Source organism: Cydia amplana, chromosome 23 (assembly GCF_948474715.1).
Source record: "Cydia amplana chromosome 23, ilCydAmpl1.1, whole genome shotgun sequence".
Lineage (NCBI taxonomy): Eukaryota > Metazoa > Arthropoda > Insecta > Lepidoptera > Tortricidae > Cydia > Cydia amplana.
Window position 1 is genome coordinate 8,779,981 of NC_086091.1, and position 27,662 is coordinate 8,807,642.

The window sequence follows — 27,662 nt, forward strand, 5'->3', positions numbered from 1 at the left end:
TTAATCGTAGTGTACATAGAGTATGTATGTGGGTCTTGTGGGTTGTGGTTTGTAATCTTATACCTTTAAACGAGCAATTCTTGTTTATTTATTTATTTATATGTATATATATTTCGGTGATCTCGGAAACGGCTCTAACGATTTTGATGAAATTTGCTATATGGGGGTTTTGGGGGGCGAAAAATCGATCTAGCTAGGTCTTGTCTCTGGGAAAACGCGCATTTTTGTGTTTTTGTATGTTTTCCGAGCAAAGCTCGGTCGCCCAGATATTTAATATTAATATTGTAAGCATGACGTAAAATTGACTGACGTAAATACGAGTCAATCAACTTTTTCTTACGAGTGGTGTAGGTTTTTGGGGACAAGTGGGACAACTCACACAGAACGATATATGTAGACCCAAAGCAGAGCTTGTTAGGTACTTAGGTTAGGTAGGTATTAGTAACTTCTTAAGACCAACACTTTTAACTGACTATCTGATTCACTGGTAGTCCTTGTGTCTTAGCAGTAAGGTTTAAAATATTGTCACAATTTGGCGGGGACTGCCGAGTATGCCTTCTACGAGTCTACGCTTAGGGTTGCCAGATCGAAAGACGCTATTATCGGGAAAAAATATAAATTTTACGGGATTTTGGGCCTTAAGTCGGGAAAAAATACCATTCAAATTAAATTAATTGTATTAAAAACAACGATATTTTACATTACTGGCACTACGTCAGCTGCTCTGCCCGATCTCGCCACGCGGACGGGCTCGACGCGGGTCGCTCGCTCGCTCGACAATTTTCACTTTATCGGGAATCGGGAACACATGCTAATAATCGGGAAAATCCCGCCGAATCCCGACCATCTGGCAACCCTATCTACGCTATTGGCAAGGTGCGAAGTCGGTGGAGGGGGAAGTGGCGCTGATCGTCGCAAACACAGGTAATCTTATGGAATGTCCGCCATTAGTACTAGTGGCAGCCGCTTGAACTAATTTTACTCCATAAGATTTAACGTAGAAAGTCCGCCCAAATGAGGGCAGCACCAGTCGTGCACCTAGCGAATTGTGCCCTCCAGTCATCGTCTATCATCGCCGATAGTGTAGAGGAGCCAGAAATTCTAAGTTGTGAAATATGAAATTGGGAAATCCTCTTGTGCGAGGAGGCCTGTGCTCAGAAGTGGAAGCATAGCGTCTTCCTAAACTAAACTCGGAATGAAGTAACTGTCTTCCTACACTAAACTTAGAATAGTTAGAATGAAGTAACTGAAGTAAGGAAGTGTGGTACACGCACGTGGTCGGTGAAATATTGAAGTTCACGCGGTAAATGACCGCGCGTGTGATTCCGGGTTCAAATGGAACAATCGATTTTCGCCTTTGTAACACCGAATATCAGGTGGGCAGAGAAACACTCAAATGCCACGAATTCAGTCATATAGTGTAGTATGGAAATATCTTTAAAAATGAACAGTGCTGTCATTCTTCTTGAGCATATGAGTGATGTCTTTCTTTAAGACGAAAGTGACGAAACATATTTTATTAATATGCCGATAGATATTAACTTAGATATTGTTTTAACCAATATGTATATGCCCGTAATTATTTTTCCTGGGGTTACCGGTTCTCTACATAAATTTTTGGATGAGAGCGATTTTTTTTCAATTGGTCAAAATTTTTTAACTTGAATTTCGAACTTTATTTCTATAAGAGTTCAAAAACATGAATTTTATTTGTAGTTGTCCTATCGCCGGGACATAGGAGGTTAAATAAATAAATGGATGAACTAACTGTTGTATTATTTTGCAGCCCGCAGCCCGCATGGCAGTGCGACCAAGATCCCCAGCCCTGTGGGGACCTTACTGCGCAGGCATACACCGGTAAGTCCATTACTTTTATTACAGTACATACTTGTACCTTTGACTTATATCTCAGGACTATACGTGCACTAAAAATGGTAGCTCAGTTCAGCGGTGTCACTCACGAATTCGAGCCAATCGTGCAATCTCGCAACTAGTTGCGGCCGCGCGCGCGTGATGCGAACTCATCAACCAATCGCGTTGTAGCGGTGTCACACCGCTGTATTGGCCCCATTCATGCCCCATTCTTATTGCCCGCAAGACCAGTCCCGAGATATACGACGTCAATGCTTATACTTATACTACATTTGTAATATTATTACAATAAATCATACCTTAAAAAGATCAAAAAGATGTATATAACGGAAATAATTCTAAGAATTGGCTTGGGCATGTGCAACGTACGAACTTATTCGGTTGCACACAGCAGTCCCAGGCAAAGTACAGTCAACAGCAGTAAATGCTAAGCGGGCGAGGTGTTCAAAATGAACTTGACGCGGCTTTATGGTTAATAGAATAAGAGCGCGTCAAGGTAATTTTGAACACCTCACCCGCTTAGCAACTTCTGCTGCTGACTGTAGAACGAAGTTCAAAAGTGCAACGCACGACACTCTATTATGCTACTGCGTTAAACATTATGTAAGCTACGTATCTTCTTCAATATTAAACGTATCCAGCAATGCGAAGAGCTTGCCGGTGCCGGAGCAAAGTCAAAGTAAAAATATACTTTATTCATGTAGGCCTAGCAACAAGCACTTATGAATAGAGCATCGCAACAGAATGTCAATTTTGTTGGTTGTGACGCATGGCAGATACAGAGAGGAGTTGTGTTCTTCAAGAACGCTTTTAATCATGGGATTTATAGGAAAAGTTGTAGAGAATCTTTGTCGTTGTCCTTGGCTTCCTGGGGTCGCTCAAGGTTATAGAAATAAACTTAAAATTACAGTGTAAACTCCATGTAATATAACGTCACACGATATAACGTTTCACTCCCTATAACGTCGACATTTTTGCCTATAGTTGATTTACTTTAATATTAATTTCTCTCTATTTAACGAAGACTCTCTATAACGCCAAAAATTCTCCGGTCCCTTGAGTGTCGCTATATAGAGTTTACACTGTATTAGATACTTTCTTACTACAGAAACTAACACATCAATTGATTTTAGGAAACAAGCCCAAGAAGTCTCAAAATATTCACTATGTTTGTGCCATTCAAGTAGCAAGAAGGAAAGCAATTTAGTACCTGACTACCTGATTTAATTGTTAAACATTTATTTTCTTAATAAATATTTATAATTAACTTCGTACTTCTAGTTTTTGTGTAGTAAATATTATATATTACTTTAGTTTTCAGCGAGCTGAAAAAATCTATCGTCCTTTAAAGTACGACTCTGTCTTACAAGTGGGTTGTATGCTTGTTTGCCACCGCGGGGGTATAAAAAGCAATTGTTTTAAGATTACTTAACCAGATTAATATAATTGAAGTTTCTCTGCGAGGTAATTATGCAAGGGGTATGTGGAGTGGAACAGAGAGGGAAATTTCTCTTCGCCGTTTTGGTTTTGCAAAGGAAAATGTACTGAACTCCTCATTTTAGCGGTTTTGAAGATGACGATTTTAAAAATGTAATTAGAGAAACAGACAGAAGTAAGTGATTCCATGGTTTTAATCCGGAACCTTTCAACTATAGCAACCTAATGTCCTTTTAAAAGGACAAATTTCAAATCTAATTTTAAACTGTCATGAAATCAAAAATTACTCTGGAACTTATGAGGGAAGAGTTATTAGGTGGTATCAGTGGAAGAACAGTTCGGGACGAAGCAATGAGTTATTTTCCCAAATAAAAAACAACTTCAGTCGTACCAGTTTTAGTTTTTCAATTACCATCTATGTGATCTATGGCAATATCATTTCCACAGTTGACTTCCCCATTTGAATATACTTCTTGCGTTATTGAAACAATTTAAAAAGGTTATAATTCCTTTGAACTCGAGAACACAGTGCTTGTATTTAATATACTTACCGGGCGACTAGTGCTCTCGCAATAAAGCGAGCTGGAATTCAATTTAATGGATTGCAGAAGCGACTTCCTAGCTAACAGTTATTGAGTTTAAAATAAAACTGAAAGCACTTCAATGTGTAAGACCTATACTTACGTTACCTACTAATACTTGTAAAAATGTATTTATCTTCTAGCTACCCAGACATCAAAACTTGACACGACAACGCAATTGCATTTTGAGTTGTTGAAACAAAGATTCAAAATAGATTTGAATGGGAGACCTCTGCTTGGCTAGAGGATATACATACTCGTACATAATAAGTTTTTAAATAATTTATCTCGCACTTTGCTAGACAGGTTTCGATATGTATTGTTATGGCCAGAATTCTATTCTCACTGGTTTGTCTATTTGAGACAATGAGCACCGTATCCTACCGGAACCAGAAATAAAAGAAAACTAAATAAGCTCCTATGCGGAACCCATCAAATGTAATTGGAACCACATTGAAATTATATAAAAGTTTTTTAACCCCAACTGTTAACTTGTTACAATGTAAATACATTACTCATTTAAACAAATACACCCAAATAACTCTTCTGTAGACAAGCAGACGCTCAACACGTGTCTAACTTCACACAAACACATATAACAAGGCAAAATCAATCTTACTACTAAGGAAATAAATACTAAGATAAATTGAAAAGTTGAGTTATTTCAGTAAATTCATGCTGCCTTTTTTCAATAAAACCACAGACAAGGAAGTCTTTTCCACTTATTTATTAGTCTGTCACGATTAAAATAACTGTATATGGATTAGTCATACTACAGTTAAATAGATATTTAGATAAATTACTGTTTCGATCCACCTGTTTCACGAATTAACATTGGAACAAAGAAAAGATAGCATCTTAAAACGGTTGGCTGAATGAATGATGCCATAGTGTGCTGGAAAAAAAATAAGATCAAGTACGAAATTCCGAATGAGTCACCTGTCAAAATTACGCGGTAAAAAATGGCCGACTAAAATGGCGATGGAACGGTGTACGGTGAATCACTACTGATCGTGTGTTGTTTTTTCTTTGGTGGGCAATGGCATAGTAACTGAAGGTATTGAATATTTTTCATCAGTACCTACGTCCACCTACAGTTTTGGCCACAAGCTTCGTAGTGGCAAATCACTTTGTAGGTCTTGTTTGGATAAATAGCACTCGGCATTTCTTTTGTTTTTCTGCTGAGTATGTTAGATGACTAACAGCGATGATTTCTTACACTGGTCACGGCAAAAAATAGTAGTTTCGTCGGCTCAATTATCTCCAATTCTCATTCTATTTGACAATGTGTCAACTGAAGTATGACTATGACTACAATTGCATATAGGCAATATTAAGGAAACATATTTGTCTTCACAAGTCCCGGCGTACTTGTACAAGTACAAATTAAATTAGAGTATCGAACTCTTATAGAAATAAAAGAAAGTTCGATGAGGATATTAGTGTTTAGCGCGAAATCATATTTTTGCTAGTAAACGCAAGTAGCAAATATATGAACTATTGAACTCGTACTAAACACTAATAATTGTATAAACGGGCCCAAGGAAAGAAATACATATAATACGGATGTTGGGCAAAAAAAAAAACTGAATTACTGCCATTAAATACAACATCTGGGAGACCGAGTTCTTTGCTCGGAAAACAAATAAAATCTCAAAAATTTGCGTTTTCCCAGAGTTAAGACCTAGCTAGATCGATTTTTCGCCCCCGAAAACCCCCATATACCAAATTTCATCGAAATCGTTAGAGCCGTTTCCGAGATCCCCGAAATATATATATATATATGCAAGAATTGCTCGTTTAAAGGTATTACATTAGATTTGTCGTAAAGGTGATTCATGTGTGTTTATTGCATGAGTTTATGGTTATACATATCTAAATTCCAACAACTAAAAATCCTTTTTTTTAAACGAAAGTCTTGCCATGATTTCTATCAAAAAAACTTGACAGAATATAGGAAGTAAGTCAGAAAAAAAAACGGGACATTAAACTATTTTCGTAAAATCACAATGCGAAAATGTTTTTGTGAAAACTTTCACTGAAAGAATTCTAATGTCCTAGGCCGAACTTATTTCACGGTTGATTTTGATCGATGAAGTGAAAACGAGGAAAAAAATTGCATAACGGATGTTAAAAATGATATAACCGATAGTGGAAAGTAATTTATTATAAATGACTTATTAGCGGATCGGCAATAGAACCAGGGTAAAGCAAAAGTATGAGCTAAAAAACTGAGTTTCAAACGTCGCAGATTTAAATTTATTTTTAACCCATTTGAAGACTTATTTACAATGTGTATACATGGTTTCATACGCTGCTGATAGAGATTGACTCCATACGCTGCGCTCTACACTTGTCATGTCTAGATTGTGTCTTCCTACAACGTGTCAACATACCTGGCGTACGGAGGACTTCATCCGGAGACCAACGCCTAAGCTACGAGGACACAGTGACCCGCCTATCTATAATAATATCTGGCCTAAGTCATGACACGAACTCATAGTTCATAAATATTTACGACCCTTGAATTTAATGCAAATTATAGCTTTCAAATGTAACACTGCATTGTTCTACATTGCGACAGAATGACTCATTCCATCTTTGACTGACCATTATATTTTGGACTTATTTTCTGTATTAAACTTAATACAAGGAAGGTCTTATGTAGTTGGCCGGTAGGTTAGCAACTTCGCATACCTATTTCTAATGTGATAGTTTGAGAGGATTGTTCGATGCTGTGTCATCGGTTAAAATTAAATCATGGCTATTGACAAACTTAAACTGCTTCGAAGTTTGTGAATTAGTACATATACAGGGTGCTTCCTGTAACAGGAGCAATAAATTAAATTGTAGGCTGTACTCTTCAAACTGACCAACATTTGTTCAGCAACTTTTAAAAATTATGAATCCTTTAGACTTCCTCTTTTTCATACAAAATAAATATTGCCTTCAATGTACGCTGACATCAGTGTATTTGACGTTGCTTGTCACGCTTTAAACATAACAAAATTTGCAATACATTGCGTCTTAGAATAAACTTTAAAGTGTAATAAAAATCAAAACCTGAGTTATTTTCAAAAGTTGCTGAACAAATGTTGGTCAGTTTGAGGAGTACAGCCTACAGTTTAATTTATTGCTCCTGTTACAGGAAGCACTCTGTGTAATTTGAGTCTAATTTAACCTCGATTCTCAGGTTCCTTCTAAAAGAACGAAATGGATTTTATCATTTAGCTTTAGACATAACGATATCTTTCATTTTCGATTGATCAGGATTTACATGGGTTGGGTTGCCATGTTGTATAAACAGCTAGTTTGGTCATTTTAATATAAGTCCACATTTTTAAGTCCTTAAATATAACTATTTTTTTCCGAATATGTTGTTATTTTTGTTAAACATTATTAATAACAGGGTGAAAAGTTAAACGCAACTAGACAGGGATTCTTTACTGTTTGATAAAAATAATAATACCCCTCGTACTCAAGTTTTATAAACGATAATCTAATAAAACACGTAATATTCCTGTCATGAGGGCTACATACTAAAACTAATAACACGACGGTAGCCCCTAAATCACAATTTACTACTACTTACCAGTATTAGTACGTATAACATGAAAGGTCAATGTTGATAGTTGTCCCCTAACAATATTAGTTTAAGTGTTTTACTACTTAATACTGTTACACAATTGCAGTTACGACTTTGGTTTGGGTTTAAATTGTTTTACCCATGTGCCTTTTTAAAGAACAAAATGTTAGGTGTAGTCATGGAATTATTTAAATAGTGACTTTTTACATTAAGTAGTAATTTTATTTTTACTCTTTACATTAAAATATTTAAAATGGTTTTGCTCAATCATATGAAAATAGCCGAACGGGTTTAGGTAGGTGAGTTTTCACCTAGGGAAAAGAGATTTTCTTAATCCCGAATTTATCCTGTAAAGCAAAAATGATTCGGAGTATCGTTTAAGGGGAACGCGGATAGAAGGCATCAGTTAAATGTCTACGTGAACGAACTCGTAACTTAAACATATGCGTGTAAGTGAACGTATTAGTAATACATAACTCTATAAACTAGCTAGGTTCAACAAACTTGCGACACTCATTATCTAAGTCATATAATCTAATCGCCATAATACTATATAACAGCTTTACATAAATACCCGGTTTACATTTTAAAACTAACAGAAAACAATGAGATCATCAAGTTAACGCGTCAATTTGAGAAGTCATAATTAACACCAGAAAAAAGTGTCATTCCAATAGCACGAGCGAGTAAAGGCCCGGATAATCTATTGTAGCTCTTAGACATGTTTGTGCTGACGTTCGAGGGAGGGGGGCATAAGGAGACCTCACATGTATTTGTCTACAGTGAACGAAACTGGGAAAAAATACCTATCACATCATGAGTAGATAGATCCCTTTTCTCCGTTTCGTTAAACATGAATCTCACTCCGCACTTCAAAATAGCTGAAAATAAATAGCTCGCTATTAGGTATCTTATTTTACGAAATTTAGCAGCGCGTAACTTAAAAAAGCGGCCAAGTGCGAGTCGGACTCGCCCATGAAGGGTTCCGTATTTAGGCGATTTATGACGTATAAAAAAAAACTACTTACTAGATCTCGTTCAAACCAATTTTCGGTGGAAGTTTACATGGTAATGTACATCATATATTTTTTTTAGTTTTATCATTCTCTTATTTTAGAAGTTACAGGGGGGGGACACACATTTTACCACTTTGGAAGTGTCTCTCGCGCAAACTATTCAGTTGAGAAAAAAATGATATTAGAAACCTCAATATCATTTTTGAAGACCTATCCATAGATACCCCACACGTATGGGTTTGATGAAAAAAAAATTTTTGAGTTTCAGTTCGAAGTATGGGGAACCCCAAAAATTTATTGTTTTTTTTCTATTTTTGTGTGAAAATCTTAATGCGGTTCACAGAATACATCTACTTACCAAGTTTCAACAGTATAGTTCTTATAGTTTCGGAGAAAAGTGGCTGTGACATACGGACGGACAGACGGACAGACGGACAGACGGACAGACAGACAGACATGACGAATCTATAAGGGTTCCGTTTTTTGCCATTTGGCTACGGAACCCTAAAAATTAGGTCGAATGAGAAAAAATCAAAAAAATACACGTGAGGAGGGGGGGTAGCCAAAAACCTCACCAAATATCACCAAGGGGGAGGGGGTCAAAAAGTAGCCGAAAACACCTCGCGTGATTTGTGCACAACCCCTTTATAGCTGTTGGTTTTCCATGTATGTCATAAATAAATAAACTACTTAAACTTCACTCACACACACACACACACACACACACACACACACACACACACACACACACACACACACACACGCGCGTCTTTTTTACTCCCACCGTTGGGCACAAAAGGGTATGGTATGGCCCATAGATCTTATGATTCTGATGCTAGCTATGACTCTTCACATATACATCTTTGAAATTTTTGTAATGGTTTTGAGTCTTCTTTAGGAAGGGTTCGTGACTAAAACTATTAAAATACTGAAACATTTACTTATTTTGTAGTCTAAATTGTGTTGGTCTTAAAGATGTGGTCTTCATAGTATACTTTTTCCAAAGGTTCCGTTCCCTGGTAATCCAAAGATCACGTTAGAATGGTTCACTCGGTCAGCCAACCAATGGGAACGAGAAGCCAGAGACAAGAGGAAGTTCGGCGCGGGAGTCGGTCAACGATCTATGAGTTCTATGACTCACGAAATGAATGACGTTCAAAAAGTTACGCATGGGTATGGGAGGGTTCTGGTCGTTCTTGAGGTTTGTGGTTTTTGTGAAAAAATACAGGATGGACTCAAATATCTGATTAGGGATTCATCCATTCAGTTAATAACATCTGCCGCGCCGAGAGGCCTATAAAAAGGGCTCCCATTACATACATATTGACAAAAAAATATTGCATTTGTCTTGGCAAGTTTTGTTATATGGGCGGCTAAAGGATAACTTATCTTTAATTAATCTTGGTTTTAACCCATCGCTTCCTAGTTCCTATCGATGCCTTATCGGGTCAGTAATGAGCTAATGAGACTCAAAATTCATTTCTGAATTAAGACTTCAAGTTCGTTTGGCTGGCAAATTTAGGCCTCATGGTAGTTAAGGTATTCAAATACATACAAGTCATACAACTAGGGTTAGGTACCATACGAAAAAATTAATATCCTGACCATGGTCTAATAAAACATGGTCTTCTCTTCCCAGAGTGTCACTTGCCTACGTCACAATAACATTGCCACTTTATTTCAACATAACATGTTACATGGGTACATTATATCTATGGTTAATAAGTTAATTTATTTCTTTATAATTTAATAATTTTCATTTATATGTATTTTATCTTAAATTTTACAATAACACGTCATTTTTAATTATTCGTTAGCAATATCTTCCGATTCACGAAAGAAATTTCAGACGTTCGGGTAATTCTGTTTACACTACTGGAAACACAGGATAGCGCTGTCACATTTGACAATCCGCCATTTTGTCCCTGACCGACCGTCCTTGTCGAACGCGTGTTAATTGTTATTTCCTTCTCGCTCAGTGTCAGCAGTCGCAGTGTTTTCCAAACTTTTCACGTCGTAAGCTTGGCAATTAATGTTTTGTTACGAAAATGGTTGGCTGCTCTATTCGGAACTGTAAGAGTAGGAGTGAAAAGTGCAGTATAGATTTGTTTTATTTTACTATGTTTCTACATGAATAACTTAAAATTAATGCCGTTAAAATAATTTTCACCGTTGGTTAAAATTCTCCCACATTTTAAAGTTTGAGAACCTGTAAACAGCATGATGACGTAGGCAAGTGACAGTTAGGTCATTCGCAAATCTCGGAAGAGAGTACCAGGCGGAGTATATTATTATACCATGATCCTGACGAAAGTTCGGACTACCGGATCACCCTGAAAACCCTCCTGACGTATGACAACTCTATATTATGCAACTAGTACATTTGATTTAGTTACACAATAACACGTTGTTTTCGTCTGTTTCTGTATTTTATTCAATGTCTGTCAATCTGTTTGTTAATTAAATTATTGACTGACAATAATTCAGTCTTTTTCGGTTCTTTCTTTATTTATTCAGGTAATTACAACACAATATCTAAACTTAATTACAAAAGTACCGGTAAACGATACTCCATCCGCGGTAGATTTTATACAACAATAGAATATCTTTTAACTTAAGAAACTACTTACATTCATGACATGCTCAACTTAATCTATCATTTAAATTACAACAACCGACACCACTGCACTGAGCGCTAAATAAATAACGTGTTCCTAATGTGTAAAACCAAATATCTTTGCAAAATAACTTAGTAGGTCTATTGTCTTGTTCATTTCATTTCATAAACCAAACCATTTTGCCGGAACCCTAACTAAACTAATCACGTCTCAGTAAGTAATGTAAGCGTAGTTAACGGAGTTTTCATTATAATACTTATTTCAGTTGATGACCAATCGGCGCGAGCAACGTTGGGAAACTGTTTTGTTGGGTGATTGGTAATGTCGCTGATCAACTCTGGGAAACGCACTTTGTCAGTAGAATAAGTTTTTGGCAGAAATTTCATTTTTGGTACAAGCTTTTATCGCTGACTGTACTTTTCTTACGACAGACAACTAATACTCATCGAGACAATTTTAAAAACCCCTAACACAATTAGGTTGCGTTGTTTCATCACAGAGTTCCTATGGCCACCTCCTGTCTCCATCATCAGAACAGCTCGATGGTACCATAATATTACATTGTCACCCGACTTACATGTGTATTCAAAATTTCAGCTCAATCGGAAACCGGGAAGTGGATCAAATTTAACTTAGAAGATTCCATTACATAGTTAAATACACATCAACCTAATAAAAGCTTGTTAAAAAGGCGTGCTATTCAAATTTTCTATGGAAACACAACCCTTGGCACCTTCATTTTTAGGGTTTCGTACCCAAAGGGTCAAAACGGGACCCTATTGCTAAGACTCCACTGTCCGTCTGTCTGTCTGTCACCAGGCTGTAGCTATTGAACCGTGATAGGTAGACAGTTGAAAATTTCACAGATGTATTTATGTTACCGCTATAACGACAAATACTAAAAACAAAATAAAATAAATATTTAAGTTGGGACTGCTATACAGCAAACTTTTTTTTGCCGTTTTTTGCGTAATGGTACGGAACCCTTCGCGCGCGAGTCCGACTCGCACTTGGCCGGTATTCTATTCTAAATGAAATGTATACACCGCTCCACGCTTGTCATTCATCATATCGGCTGCCTTAATGAATGGTTTACAATTGAAATCGCGTCGTGCGCTCAGAATAGTCACTTCGTGGGGTTTGTTGGCCTATCGGATCGGAATTCGATTGGTTAAGAATTGTTAGGGTCATCAGCGCACATTTTCTATTCTGTTAGAGCAGCGGTCGGCAACCTTTTAGCAGCCAAGGGCCACATAGTAGGTAACGAAGTTGACGCGGGCCGCACTTAGTTAATATTTATGACTAGACTAGACATTGTCGTTTGTCAATATTACATACAAAATAGCCAGGGAGGCTCGCGGGCCGCAAGTGACAGGTTCACGGGCCGCATGCGGCCCGCGGGCCGCGGGTTGCCGACCGCTGTGTTAGAGAGACCCCACGCTAGCGTCTTTTGGTTGGACTATGGCACTATGGTTTCACTATGGAAAATGATGTCGTGCAGCAGCCATAGAGTTGACTAGACGCCGACGCTCAAAAGACGCTAGTGTAGGGTGGCCCTTAATGCCAGTATCCTAGCGCTGAAATCCAATTATCCCTACTAATATTATAAATGCGTAACTTACTCTGTCGTCCCACGATACGACGTCGTATCGTGAGTATCTGTGTTGGCCCTTTAAACCGCTAAAAAAGATTTATGATGGACAATTGGATGGACATCGGATAGTTTATATTTATATCAATCGTCATCAATTCACGCAGACGAAGTCGCCGGTAGAAGCTAGTTTGCAATAAATTCTAAGACGCCTGTAATCATAATTGGGCTTATATGCAGTCTGAAAAAATACACATATGTTTTTTTTTTTAAATTAATTATATTAATATACTCTGATCCTTTTCATGTATAAACACTTTTTTCATCACAAAGTACACAACAATTTTTAACAATTTATATTCCTCGCCAAACTGCGATTGCAGTTTGTTGGCGAGATCGCGCTCATTTTTAAGTTTTAAACATATATATTATGCTATGCACTAATGCACTAAATGCTAAACTTAAATACATACTTACTATCCAAAAATCGAACATGCATGGCGATTATGATGACTGTTATGTTATGTGGTTGAAGTTGGGTTGAATCATAGAGAAAAAAATACATAGAGTGCTCACTCCATACATCAGTTCAGACTATTAATTTCAGTGTCTACATCTAGCATCGAGTAGCGGAAATATCAGTACTGCTACTTGACAATAGATGTAGCACCGACCGGAAAGTCTTATCTCAACAGCATAAGACTTTCCGGTCGGTGCTACATCTATTGTCAAGTAGCAGTACTGATAGTTCCGCTACTCGATGCTAGATGCTAATAGTCTTTTTGGTACTAAAACTGATGTATGGAGTGAGCACTCTATGTATTTTTTTCTCTATGGTTGAATGTAGAAATCGTACATTTTACTCCTGTCAAATCTACAAAAACAGGCAATTTGTACAGTCGCCATCAGATATATCGGAGCGGCTAATGCGCTCACAAATATCTGAACATGCCTCTATTGTCAGGGCGTTAGAGTGCGTGTTCAGATGTTGTGAACACCTTGGCCGCTCCGATATATCTGATGGCGACTGTAATAGCGTATTGTACCAAATTTTCGCAAATTTATCTTTTTACATAAAATGTTCATTTTCGATAGCGTCTTTTTGGTAACCCTGCTCATAAAAGATGCATTGAAACGTAAGAATTTACATATCGACCAAAGCTGAATTAACAAACGCGACTAGTCCGGAAACATTCCAATTGGAACCCTTTTGTCATCATTTTAAAGTTTGTTTTCTAATAAGAAGTCAGTTGCATTCTATTCAGATGTCTCAAGAGAAGATTTAAATATAAGAATATACTCTACTACGTGATGTTAAGGTTGATTTCAGTTTGAAATGCAGAAAACAGGACAAGTATAAATATTCAGTAGACAATTCTGGGAATAAGAATTACTTAAGAAAAGAATATTTAAAGTGGTCATACAAGCTGCATTTGGGATAAGTTTTAGGAATCGGGAATAATACAATACTTATATATAAATTACTTGGAAATATGTATGTAGGTTGCTTCAGATGCCCGAAAGGCAAAGTGTCCAGGGGTCCATTTCTCGAACGATATTAGTCTAATATTATTAGTGCGGTGTCATAATGGCAACCCATACGATTTAACAGGGGCCTATTTCTCAAACGATATTAGACTAATATTATTAGTCCACGAACTGTCAAATCGTATGGGTTACCATGGCAACACACTAATAATATTAGACTAATACCGTTCCAGAAATGGGCTCCAGTTCGTGGACTAATAATATTAGTCTAATATCGTCCGAGGTAACGAGACAAAGATTTTCAATGTCTATTAGGAATTTCACGATCTGCCTGATCCCGCCGCCGACATTGACAAAGTGATTATCCTTTGTCTAAAAAATACATTATTTTGTATAAAAAATTCCTGGGCCCTATATTTTTGTACAGGTGTGAGGTCATTCTTCCCTGCGACTAAACTAAGCGCATGAAACACGCATCCGTGAGACTACGTCTCGCCTAATAGTCCTAATTTAGTATTAAACTCCTTTCGTATCCCGTATGTTGGTTGCATTGCACTTGCATTGTGATGTAATACCTAGTGCATCTAGCCATTCCTGAATACGTAAAACCTACATTACGCTTCGATGTCCTAGTTAATAAAGGTTATAATGTAAAGTGCAGACTAATTGATACCTTATTCGCCAAGTGCTCCAGAAAGTTATTATAATTTGAGCTAACTGATGGTGGTGGCCTCGACTTACTTTGCCGACCTGGATTCGCGTGCCAAACATTTTCTATATTTATGTATTCGGACAATTGTTTTTGGAGCGCCATGTTTTAAGCAGAAGAATAAGACCAGATGTAGGTATATCCTGAGAAGATACATCTGGGGCCCGTTTCTCAAAAGCTTGTAACTTGTAATACAAGCGGATGTCACTTTTTGACAGCTTTTGTTAGAAATGGATTTCCACTTGTATTACAAGTTACAAGCTTTTGAGAAACGGGCCCCTGGGCCCCATTTCTCGAACGATATTAGACTAATATTATTAGTCCACGAACTGTCATATCGTATGGGTTGCCTTGACAACACACTATAATATTAGACTAATATTAGACTAATATTAGAATAATATTAGACTAATATAGTATATCTGATGATGACTCTACTAGTAATACGATGAGACACTAGAGTTGACTAGAGGTGCCTGAGGTTTTGACTACAAACTTTTTTCTAAAAATATTAATAAATTACCGACAACTATACATTTTTCTCCAGAGTTTGAAGAAACGTCACTTTTTTTTAGATACGTTTAAGATAGGTCAAATATTAGTATTTGACGGACATATTAGGTATAGTGTGGTATAGTTTAAGATACGTCAAATATTAGTATTTGACGTATCTTAAAGTTCGAATATGGCTGTTGGATGCTTTCCTAAAGCTACCGGCGTACAGATACCCCGTAATGTCATAGACCTTTTTGGCTTAAAAATACACTATTAGGCCGTATTAGCGAATGTTAAAGGGTGACTACCATGCCAACGGACGGAAACGGCCCTGTTTATACAAAATTACTTGTTTATATAGGATATTCATTGATCTTAAGTCCCTTTAGAAGCGAGGGCTGAAGGAAAACACCCAGTATGAAATGACTCGATTTCATAATGAAATTTTGAAGTCGTAAGTCCATTTAGACTATTTAGAGCGAATATATTTAACCCTCATGCACAAAATGATTTCTTTACCTAAATAATGTGTGATACTTAAGTTCTTTTAGAACGAATGGTAGATTTTGGAGCAGATCCAATGTAACACTCGTTACTATGTGGGAGATTGATTGCGTGTCTGTTTTTCTAACGAATTGATGGCAATAAAGATTTTCTTGGCGTGTAGAAGTTGTACCTAATTTGTAATAAATCTCTATTTTTTTAAGTTTAGTTTAAATGTTATAGTGTAGGTATAGGATCTCCCTTGCCTGTTACTGTTTTTAAATGGCTGATACTTAATGTAAGTATTTAAAAAAGTGTTGTACTTTTAATTTTCTTTCTTTTACTTCATAAACTATAGAAAAAGTGCTTAACTGTTAGTTCTAGCAAAAAATGTTTTCGTATGTTGTCTGGTCGTTCTCTATCTATACAGTTCGCATTTCTCACTCGTGAAATTCTATAAATTATTAGGTCTCGCGATTTCTTAAGCTCACTAAACCACTAGTTTTATAATTTTCGTTTTGAACTTATTGCGGACTTTTGTTTATGCAATGGTAATCAATTATGATTGACAAAAAAAGAATGAACGAAATGAACGAATTACAAACAAACGACATCGTTCAAACTCGATTGAAGCGATCGTGACCTAGAGACATCAAAAGGTTGATGCAATGCTGATCGTAACGGATTTTAATTCCATCTAATTCTGTTTAAATTTAGAACGCGACCTTGGGATGGGAGTGAGTTCTGAGCCCTGTTTATCAAAAGCTTGTAACGTGTAATACAAGCGGATGTCACTTTTTGACAGCTTTTGTTAGAAAGGGACTTCCACCGTATTACAAGTTACAAGCTTTTGATGAACAGGGATGTAATGGGATTCACTTGTATTGTGGAAAGTATTTACATTTACATAGCATACGCTAAATCGATTTAAGATCAAAGATGTAATGTAAACATTATGAGATAAAACGAACGTAATACATTAAATGCAAATGCACAAGTGCTTGTATCAATGTTTGGAGTTGATATGCTTGCCAAATAAATGGACACACGTCCTCTTAAATATACGAGAAGGTATTATTAAAGTTTTTAACGTGTGCCATCGCCCACACTGTTAACTGTACATCGGTGGACCTTATGCGTTTCGTAATAAGGTCCACCGATGTACAGTTAGGAGTGGCGTACAATGCCCTCCTTTATCATTTCTATTAGTCAGTTTAGACTTTTATACAATTTTAGTACAGTATCATTTAGGGATGGAAGTCCGCAGATAGTAATTTTCAACGTGATCAGACCAAAAATGTAGAAATTAAAGATTGCGTTCCAATTCTGACGATTTATACCTTATGTCGGATGAATATCGGAAATTTGTCGTTCTCGCTTTCAATTAATTGTTTGTCTGTGTGTATGACCTAGGTCAACCAAAGCCGGTTGTGTTTGACAAAACTTCGCTAGGTACATAAATCGTGGTTCAAGTCTTAGTGTGGTATTTAGGTCTGGTAATCTTACTTATTTGATCTAAAATCTAGTTATATAAAGATAGTTTATTATTCAAGTAGGCATATTACAATGCGCTTATGAACGTCAAATAAAGCTACGCCGACTCCAAAAGATTTTAATCCCCCTTCAATTGGAGGAGGGTATCCCAATATGGGATTGGAAACAAACTCGGCGGGACACATTTTTTCAAAACATTACATCTAATAGTTATATGATACTCTTACAGGCTGAAAGGCAACTTTTAGTTACGCATTGGACGTAATTTTTTTAACGTAGGTAGGTACATTGAGTCTTTACTTGTAGAAGTTGTAGATATAGTAGAGTTTAGTTCGTTGACTGTTAGAAGTGAGAGATGTTTTTTAAGGTCAACTTTTGCATGCCGTGTGCTTTACCCATTTACACCCCAATAATTCATGAAGGCGTTCTAGCATTTAATTAATCGCAACAACATCTAATAACGGATAACCCACAAAAACGAGTCAGCGGTTCCGTTTTATACGTAAATTTATTTAATTAGCAATAACAGGTGAAAAGGTGTGGCTGACGCCTTATTTGAAAAGTCTGACATCACCTTTATATTTGTTTTTAACTAAAATTGAACTCTGTTTTTAGGTGAATAATGTTAATTTGACGCTTATCGTGTACTAGACGAGGTGTGTTGGCTGTTTGCAATTTGAAAATGGAATGGTATTTCTCGTTTGACATTAAGGTTTGATATTAGAACACTATGGCATCGCATATATCTGTCTATCTTTCGAATGGGCAGATCTCGTTGTACGTATGCTGTTAACTTTATCTTAATGGCTTTGAGAATAGAGTCGTGATTCTAATAACATTATTCGAATGAGATACAATCTCGCGATAGTAATCCTGCGAAATAGTTGCGTTCGTTGTTTACTTATTGCAGTTAGTTTTGAGCTATGCAAAATAACATTTACTGTGTTTATAATAAGGTTTAATCTTGATAGTATTTTAAGTTACATTTAAATTACTGTCACTTTCCAACGATTTGCCGTCGAGGTTTTGGTTACGGTCTAAAAACCCACACGACACTCATCGTATCTACTTCAATGTGCTTAATTTTATGTGAATAAAAAAACGTTCGCAAAACCCGTCAAAAAACTGTGTAACTGTATTACTGCCGTACTTAACCCAATCGAGTTTTACAAAAAACACTGGCCGAAAATAAAGGTCTTCAAACGTTGGGAGAAATATAAAATTGTCTATGGTTCAAGAGCAACTAGGAGTAAAAAAAGTTGAATGTCAAAGGAACGCGGGAAAAATGACTTTCCCGCGCTTTTTAAAGTCATTGTCACCCGGATGCGACCTATAATTATAAAAAAAACATCCATAGAGTTGTTAACTTTATTGTGTGAACTGTAAAGTCGATCTTGGTATGAAAATATTGTGCACTTTGCACCTTCAAATGGTATGAATTGAGGTTTTCTGTTGCCTTCATCATAGATTAAGGTCGTGGGATTTAGTTGTGTAGACGCTCCTTAATGTATTATTAAATAAGTAATTATATTTTAATAAGAATTACTTCTATGAGGAAAACTTAGATTATTACACATAATCCAGTAAAAAAATCGACTACTAATTGCTATTAAATGTGTAGGTATGTGGTGTGATTCCTAAATTGATAAGACAACGGAGACAGAAAAAGCTTGTTAGCCAATTTATTCTCATAAATTTTCGTGTCGATGGCGATTTAGTATCCTTAACGGTTAAATAATACATATTAACGCATCCACTTATCTTGAAGATTAATTATATCCTCATTATTTATGCGTTTATTACACTTGAGAGAGGAAATGTGTCATAACTCTTTTACTCATTCTTGGTAAGTATGTTTTCAATAGCAACATTGTTTTTTACGATTTGATGCAATGATGAAATGGCGTTTAAACCGTACAATTTATTATGCTCTTAATGCAGTCAATGTATCTAAAATTCGCTTTTAACAACGTAAAATAAAGCTCGTGTTCTTTATAGAGTCCTTTGAGGTTTAGTTATTGATAAGCAAATGATAAGGCATTCAATAGATATTCAGAAAATGTTAACTCTGAGCTTAGGGCCTTATATATCAGTATCACCATAGTATAGTCATTCGAATTTCGTTACCTACCTGCTCGAATATGCTAGAAAGATAGAGAGGAACAGATAGCACAATTTCATATCGATGTTCGCGATAGAACCTCAGTTTTCAACTTTTCATTCAAAACATTTAAATATTTAGAATATTTTTTTATTTTTTTTATTTAACAGAAAGCCTTATTAACAATTAACAATGTCCTGTGGCCCCACACTAGGCTATGCCTGTCACGTGGTAGCCGAATTCGTTATTCGTAAGCTAAAGGTTTAGTAAGATCTAATCTAATAGGTAAAGAAATTAAGTAGTTCAGTAATATTTGTAAACTTTTACTTGGTATATTGCTAGACGTTCCTCATTTCTTTTAAAGAACTTGCAATAAGTAATATAATAAAGAAAAACAAAATAATTTTGTGTCTATTACAGCTCTATTTGATTTGATTAGTCAATCTTAGTATTTTTGCAACAATCAGTTAACGGTTTTTTTTTATGGACTTGAGCAGTTAACGGTTGCGCAATTATGTTTTGATTTGATCATTTGATGACTGTCAAGATTCACGCTGTTTCCGGTGGCTGAGCATAGAGCCGTGAATTTTACTTTGTTTTTAAGACTACGGTCTTATTTAATTTGCTATAATTTTTATTTCTCATCTCAGCCGCAATTCTTCGTACCTAATTGTCTTTTCATCAGTTTTCATCATATAACCGATGTACGTGAATTTTTATGAGTGGGTTCGATAATTAATATAGCTATTTTGTTTTTTTTTTTTTTATTTCGTATTGACAGAGCTACAAGCGGTTCGCGAAGTCTGCAACAAACAGAGCAAGTAGTATTAAACAACCTGTGCTTTTACACAAAGTGTCATTTAGATAAAATAAGTTTGCTGAGATACCCAAATTAATTACCTACTAAGGGTATTTTTGCACAACTATAACAACGTAAATTTTTAAATTTAAAGTTAAATTATTAAATTTTTATTAAGCGAACGTTGTCTTTAGTCGTAATAATCGCGTTACAAACTACAATAAAAATATGATATGCATTCCATGCATTTGCCAAATGTGAGCCCAACCTCCATGGCAAACGAACCTTCGTTTTGGTAATAAAAGTTAACATAAAAACACTTAGGTATACGTATTACAGTCAGCAGCAGAAGTCGCTAAGCGGGCGAGGTGTTCAAAATGATCTTGACGCGATTTTATTGTTAAGAGATTATTTTAGCGCGTCAAGGTAATTTTGAACACTTAGGCCGCATAGCAACTTCTGCTGACTGTACATTGCCCTTTTGTGAGGTCAAAACTCGTTATGGTTCTGTTCATTTTAATAGGAATGCATACAAAATGCGTTAAGTTCAACGCAGATGAGATGGGATGCGAAGGTTGCCAAGAAAATGCTTTTTGCTTTCTTTTGCTGTCTGATTTTCCTAAGTAGGTTACATTACGGTGCTATCAAATTAAATAAAAATTACAGGGCCACGCCCAGCCCCCAGAAGGTCAATTTGGCGAGCCCTAGTATCGTGTGATGACATGGCATGGCCATCACGTATAGATAACGTGACAGGGTGTGCTGAAAAAATGTATTTTATTACCGGTTGTATTTTACCACGCTAAATTTGCTCTGACTAGACACTCTTGGCTGTGACAGTCCCTATATGTCTGCGCCATATTTCACGTAAAATTTGGCATTTTGGTGATTTTGGCGGGCGGCATATTAGATGATCTATTAAAGATAAGAGAGTAAATCCAGAGTAAACTTTCCTTAGTAACTTATTGCTATGGTTCTCCGCTCCGGGGTAAATCTTCAGGCAGAGTTATTATCGCATTTATAATATTACTAGCGACCCGCCCCGGCTTCGCACGGGTTAACAAATTCTACATAAACCTTCCTCTTGAATCACTCTATCTATTTAAAGAAACCGCATCAAAATCCGTTGCGTAGTTTTGAAGACCTAAGCATACATAGGGACAGACAGACAGCGGGAAGCGACTTTGTTTTAAACTATGTAGTGATAGCCAGGTAATATGAACTAAAGGTATTATGAACAGAGTGTCAATATTTAAATACATAGGACATTTGTTTTCGAATTCAAACTACGACCAAACCCCTACCACAAAACAGTTTGAGTTTGATTGCCTGATGATTAACTAGCCATGAAATCACTGGCAGGAAAACCAGACACATATCCTGCATTTACGTGTACAGAGTTGCAGACATATAATTATAGGTACTGCTTATTTTATACAAATTGAAAAATTTTATGACAGAATTTGCCGGTGTTTTGGTGTAAATGAATGCGACACGACGTGCACTTCACAGTTTCACACACCTTTGAAAACTGTTGTAATGGTTTTAAGTTTTCTTTAGAATGGACGCGAGTCTGTACCATTGGAATACTTTAATAAGGAAGCTTCAATAAAACAATATATTATTGATTACCTACCTAATAGACACCCTCAAAAAAGTCAAAAACCCTTTGTTTACTGACAATGTCAGGAAGTGACGTCACGCAGGTGCAACGCAGCTGCGCGCCACAGAAGGCCGCGAATTAAAACAATAATTATTGTCTATGGGCCGCAAAGGTCGGCTATGTTTTAAGAAAGGTGACTGCAAGATGTGGAATAATAATGTTGAACATTTATTTTTCGTAAGTAGTTGCTGAATGTAAGATTCCCGTAAGCTGTCTGTTGAATTTAACCCATTTCCACACGAGTAACGTGCGGCTTATAGCTCATTAGGTTTTATGACCAGCATTAGATGGTTAAGTTTTGTAGAAGGAAGATAGACAATTATCACCACCATACCCAATTTGGGACATAGAAAATTTACGAAAATTCCATACATTTGAGTATATGTAAGTAACTCAGTGGAAGATTTTGTAGGTAATACAGTGAAATTTACGCTTATTTTGTACAAAATAGGGAACCATATATGTATCTATCCACGAAAATGAAAACGTCAAAAAATTTAATTATTAAGCAAGTTGGGGTCTTGGAAGGCAACGGTAATTTACAATGTCGAAGATTAATTCTTCGCATGATTACTTTTAATTAAGATCTCGATCGGAGATCCGAAGGGGTCTTGATTGCCAGAATTGCAATCTACGTACGTAATCTCATTATACATTTTTAATTAAGTAATACCTAATACTTAGGCAACACCTCATATAGGCAATAAGGCATATATCAGTTGCTTAGGATGCAAAAGTTTATGTAAGTAGGTACATTCTGTAAACTCTTTTTGAATTAACCCTTTGTCCTTTGCCTACTTTAACGCTATAACGTAATGGCTTGGACCCTGTGAGACAGGATACACTTGTCGTGACCGGCCAAGCGTGACTCCGGACTTCGGGCACCACAGAACTATTCCGACGCCGACGCTTACTTCTTCCTAAGTGCAGGAGAATTAGTCAATTTGATCTTTGATTTAATGTAGTACCTATTAGTGATGGGGTTTTAATAGTGCTGGTTTTGGTGAGGCGATTATTAGGTGATGGGAACATTGATTCGGGGTCTTGCGCCGCACCATGCACGAAATAATTAGCAATTACCACAGTCCGAGTGTCGAAATGTCCTTCGATTGTCCATGGCGTTTTAATGACAAGTGAGCAGATGGGATATGGGCTCACTTAAACTCTGTTTTCCTAGGATAGCGGCCGTCTCTATACAAAATAATACAGCTAAATATGGATGGAGTAGTATTTTGTATGGAGAACGGCCGCTATATGCACCGCTATCTTAGGAAACCAGAGCTTTATATTGCATCACCATAGCCAAATTACACAATCGTTCATAGCGCGCGTAAATTCAGAAAAATAAATTGAATTCACATGCACGCGCGCCTCTACTGCCAAAATTAAAATAAATATATGGCTGATAAGGCGTTCCCAAAAACTGCATCAATATAATTACATTTCTTTGATTATCTTTAACATAAATATTAGAAACTTAATCCGCTGTGGACACAAACAGCGCAAAACCTGACACGATTAGTCCGTGTCAAAACAGAGGTTCATAAATGAAAAGATTAGTTGCGAAGACATTTTGAAACATAATTAGAATAGAGGAACTATCCGCAATCCGTAACAAATTTCAGTAATTCACCCTAATTAACTCACAATTAGCAAAACGGTAATGGGCATGACCTAACCCAGAACCTCTGTAGACTCAGACGGTTATTCAAGGATATGTTTGCAATACTGGCGCGAATTAGTGTGCGCGGCCCCAATAGGTTTCCTATGTTTGTTCTGTCGTCTTGAATAGAAAGTATGGAAGGTTAATTTCTTATTGTCAGTTTATCAAAAAGAAACCTTTTAAAGAGCTGTGTAAATATTAGTTCTTAAATAAGACAAGGCCGATTCTTAGACTAGGGTACTAAATTTAATTATGATGTGTGTGGTTTTTGTCTGTGAAGGACGGCCATTATGAATTTTATTGAAATTTGAAAGTGTGAAAAGATAAGATTAGGTGTTTCTTCATTTATGTGTAATAAATAATATTTCTTTGTTCTAAAACTTGGATAACAGGAGTATTCATATTCCGTAAGTTAGCAGAATGCATTGCAAGCATTTTTTTTTAAATTGAGTAATGTAAGTATATTATGTCAATGCAACTTAACAGCGAAATGTCTTTCTACGCATAAACTGCCTGATCGTAAGCGTTACCATAGCCTATGAACGCCAGCAGGTGGGGTATTACGCATTTAAAACCCGATCCTTTAATACTTTTTGAAGAACCCGTCGCCCGTTACTACAACCTTTTGAGAAAACGTCTGCAACAATTTTATTCCAAGCCATGACAATAGCAATCCAATAGTTTATTGGCTTTAGAAGCCAGAACAGACGAAGTTTTTTGGATTGGTCTATGTAACAGCCCTATTTAATGTCTTTCCTGTGCCAATTCTCAAGACGTCTTCAATTTTGATTACTATTTTTATTGAACCTACAACCTCGTTGCTTCGTTGCTGTTTCCCCATTCTTACAAAAATTGAGCCCCACGGTAAGCTCAAGAAAGCTTGTGTAAACAACGATATAAATTATATACAAATATGCTCATCACACATGACAAGTGATGGCTTAGATGGCTAAGTGATGGGCTAAGAAAATATGACGTACGAGTATATGGTATCACTTTGTCATTGAAATGTCCATGCCAAGTTAGCTTAGAGACGGACTCTACTACTGAACATATTTATTTATTTATTATTGGGAAACAAACAGCGGAAAAAATACATATGTTTAAACAAATACAGAAAACACATAAGCCAGCCATAACAGTTTCCACTTATAGAGTAATAAAATTTTTGTTGCTCAAACTACACTTACACAATTTGGTTTGGTTGACTTTGTATGGTTAAATGCATATTACTGCATTCCGTTGACTCTACTTAATTTTTAGAATTTAATTCCTGGGGAAGGGAGGGGAAGCGAAGTAAAACAAAAAAAGGAATTCCACACAGACGGAGCCGCGGGATCAGCTAGTACGTAATAAATATGCAGGTTATAGCTTTCTGTGGGAGTTGAATATGGCAAGGTCGTGGGTTCGAGTTTGCTCCGACAACTGTTGCAAACAAAAATTATTCTTATGTCATTGTGATAAGGTTGATTTGCCAGTAATTTCCTGGAGAATGAGTATACAAGTCTGTTTGTGATTCACACGTGGCTTTTTATAGGAGCAAGTGTAAATATGGCAGTGGGTGGATATTATGTTGTTATAGTGCGATTTAGTGTGGATTCGTAGTAATAAATTACGTAATTTGTGTGATTTTGGATGTTAAATACTTATTTTGCAAGCTATCTTACGTTATGTTATTGTATTAGGATATACATACCTATGACTTATCTCAATAAGGCCTAGTAAAAAGCATCTCGGTTCGGCGCGGGTTTAGTCGAGAACCATGGCTAGGATTTTCAGAAAATCGGTTGATCCCTTTTGGACATGATTGGAAAATGGAAATATCGTGAGAGTACGTAGGCTACACATAAATAGGCCTTTTAGCCTAAACTTATGTATATCTATTCACTTATTCATCATCAATTCTTTCATAAGTAAAAACTTGGTAAAAACATACATTTTCCTCGGTGAATCATTGACTAGCAAACAATGATATATGGTCACCTCACTCATCTCAAATCTCCATGTGAGGTGACTCATAATGACATCAACATCAACATAGTGTCGGAGATTACCTCATATGTATAGTTTTACTTACTTATGGTTGCTAAGTGCTGTTTAGTTATGGTTTTACTACTATTGGATGTCATTAACTGGGATTTTACTCTAATGCAGTAACGGTAGGTATGGTTTTCTAATACATGGTACTTAATTCGGAGCAGTCGCGTAAAAATTGAGTTTCTTTACGTCTTTGTTTCAAACTCGTTTAGTCTTAGTTTAGATGTAGATTAGTTTTAAGTCAGGTACCCACTGAAAATCAGCGTCATGGCTTGCCGTGGCATTATGCTGAGTGGGGATCCTGTTTAGCATCTAAGTTGTCTGTGTTACTTGTATTGTGTGTTACTTGTACCTGATGCTAAATAAATGTATTTCTTCTTCTTCTTCAAACTAGAGGATAAAGTATTTGGACATCCAGACTACCTGACGCGGGTTCTCTGAGGTTCGTTGACTGTCTGCTGCATCCAATCAAATCCAATATACAATATAATACAAGGTGGGCGTCAATAAACCCAAAAGACTATAACCCCGTATTTTAACTACGCATTCCTTATCATATTACGAGTTAAAATGCTATGCCAACATATACATGGATTCCGTTTTCGCAGTTAAATTCAGTATTTTTCTGGGCGTGATAATTTCATTTAGTAGCTTTTTGCAATAACATCATAGTATCATATCCAATAAAATAAAAAATCACTCTTTGACAATAAGCGGCATAAACATACACACAGAGCCCAGAACATTTGTTGATTTTTGAAAATAAGTAATATGTATCTCGTAAATTAAATTTGTTTATTCTAAGCATTAAAATAAAATCGTTGCTTAAAGTTATAGTTGGTCAAACCAATCTGTCAGTCAGTAAGAACCAGGAAAACTATACTCATCCTTTTCTTTTGGGTGCTAGTACTAGTACCTATAAGACAAAGTATGATTCTCTCTGTCAGTGCTTGAAATAAGACAGTCCTTTGACAAACTATAGTCGGGTTACTTGGGCTCTCACTGTATAGTATAGGCATGGTAATGGCTAAAAGAGTTTCTATTACTCGGAGGGTTTGGGTTGAACGCCCTATTTGTTTTGCAGATTTTGTTGGAATAAAGATATTTTGTTTTTGGAATCTAGACAAATATGTATAAGATTCCCCAGGGTAGATATTTATGTTTTTAATTAAATTTGCGTCCGTCATGGCACATTTTCTATGACGGCTGATCGGTGATCACGTGGTGCTTTCCATAAAAAACGAAGCGCCGGAAGCTCCGGCCCGGTCCCGGCCCGGTCTAGCGTGAGTCATCCTTAAATCCTGATATGCTGAGAGGTCTAAAGGGGCCCACTGATTAACAGTCCGCCGGACGATATCGGCCTGTCAGTTAGAACAAAAATTTGACAGTTCCGAACAACTGACAGTCCGATATCGTCCGGCGGACTGGTAATCAGTGGGCCCCTTAAGGCTCAACTAGGGGTGAACCTACTTTCATGTTTGTATGTTCCAATCTTCAGAATTCTTTATCCAATACTAATAAAATTTGACAATAAACTTAGTTCAAATATGTAAATAAGTGTTTAATTTCGAGTATGCATTAGTCTCGATATTTCTGTCTATTTATTATAGGTATATTTCTAATTCACTGGTTTTAAGTTACTTACTTTACTTATTAAATTTGCGAAATATATGCAAGGAATGTAGTCAAGGATCCAAACACACTGTCGTCGGTCTGTTTAATTAATCTAAACCTATATTGTCACCAACTTTCACTAGCCGGCATACCGATGCTGGTGCCAAAATATTGAGGACACAGGGCCATATCAACAGACCGCTAAACTAAATTAATTTAATTGTCCAGTGCAATCACGGTTTTATTTTGTTTAAGTAATACTTTGTACGTGTAGTTTGCGTACTGTTTAACAAACTAACATTAATCTGTTTTTATCACTTAAACAATGATCACATTATAAATATATAACAAAACATTTTAGTCTTCATTTAATAATTTATTTACCATTAGGTCCATTGGTTAATATTTATTCTAG

General features: G+C 36.4%; 1 protein-coding gene across 1 annotated transcript in view; it reads left to right on the forward strand.

The window, feature by feature from the left end:
• The window catches only part of LOC134658857 (uncharacterized), an 81,039-nt gene that overhangs the window by 9,664 nt on the left and 43,713 nt on the right, over window positions 1-27,662 (forward strand). The window contains exon 2 of the mRNA XM_063514528.1: window positions 1,787-1,857. Coding sequence (XP_063370598.1) covers window positions 1,787-1,857 — 71 coding nt within the window. The remainder of the gene's footprint in view (window positions 1-1,786; window positions 1,858-27,662) is intronic.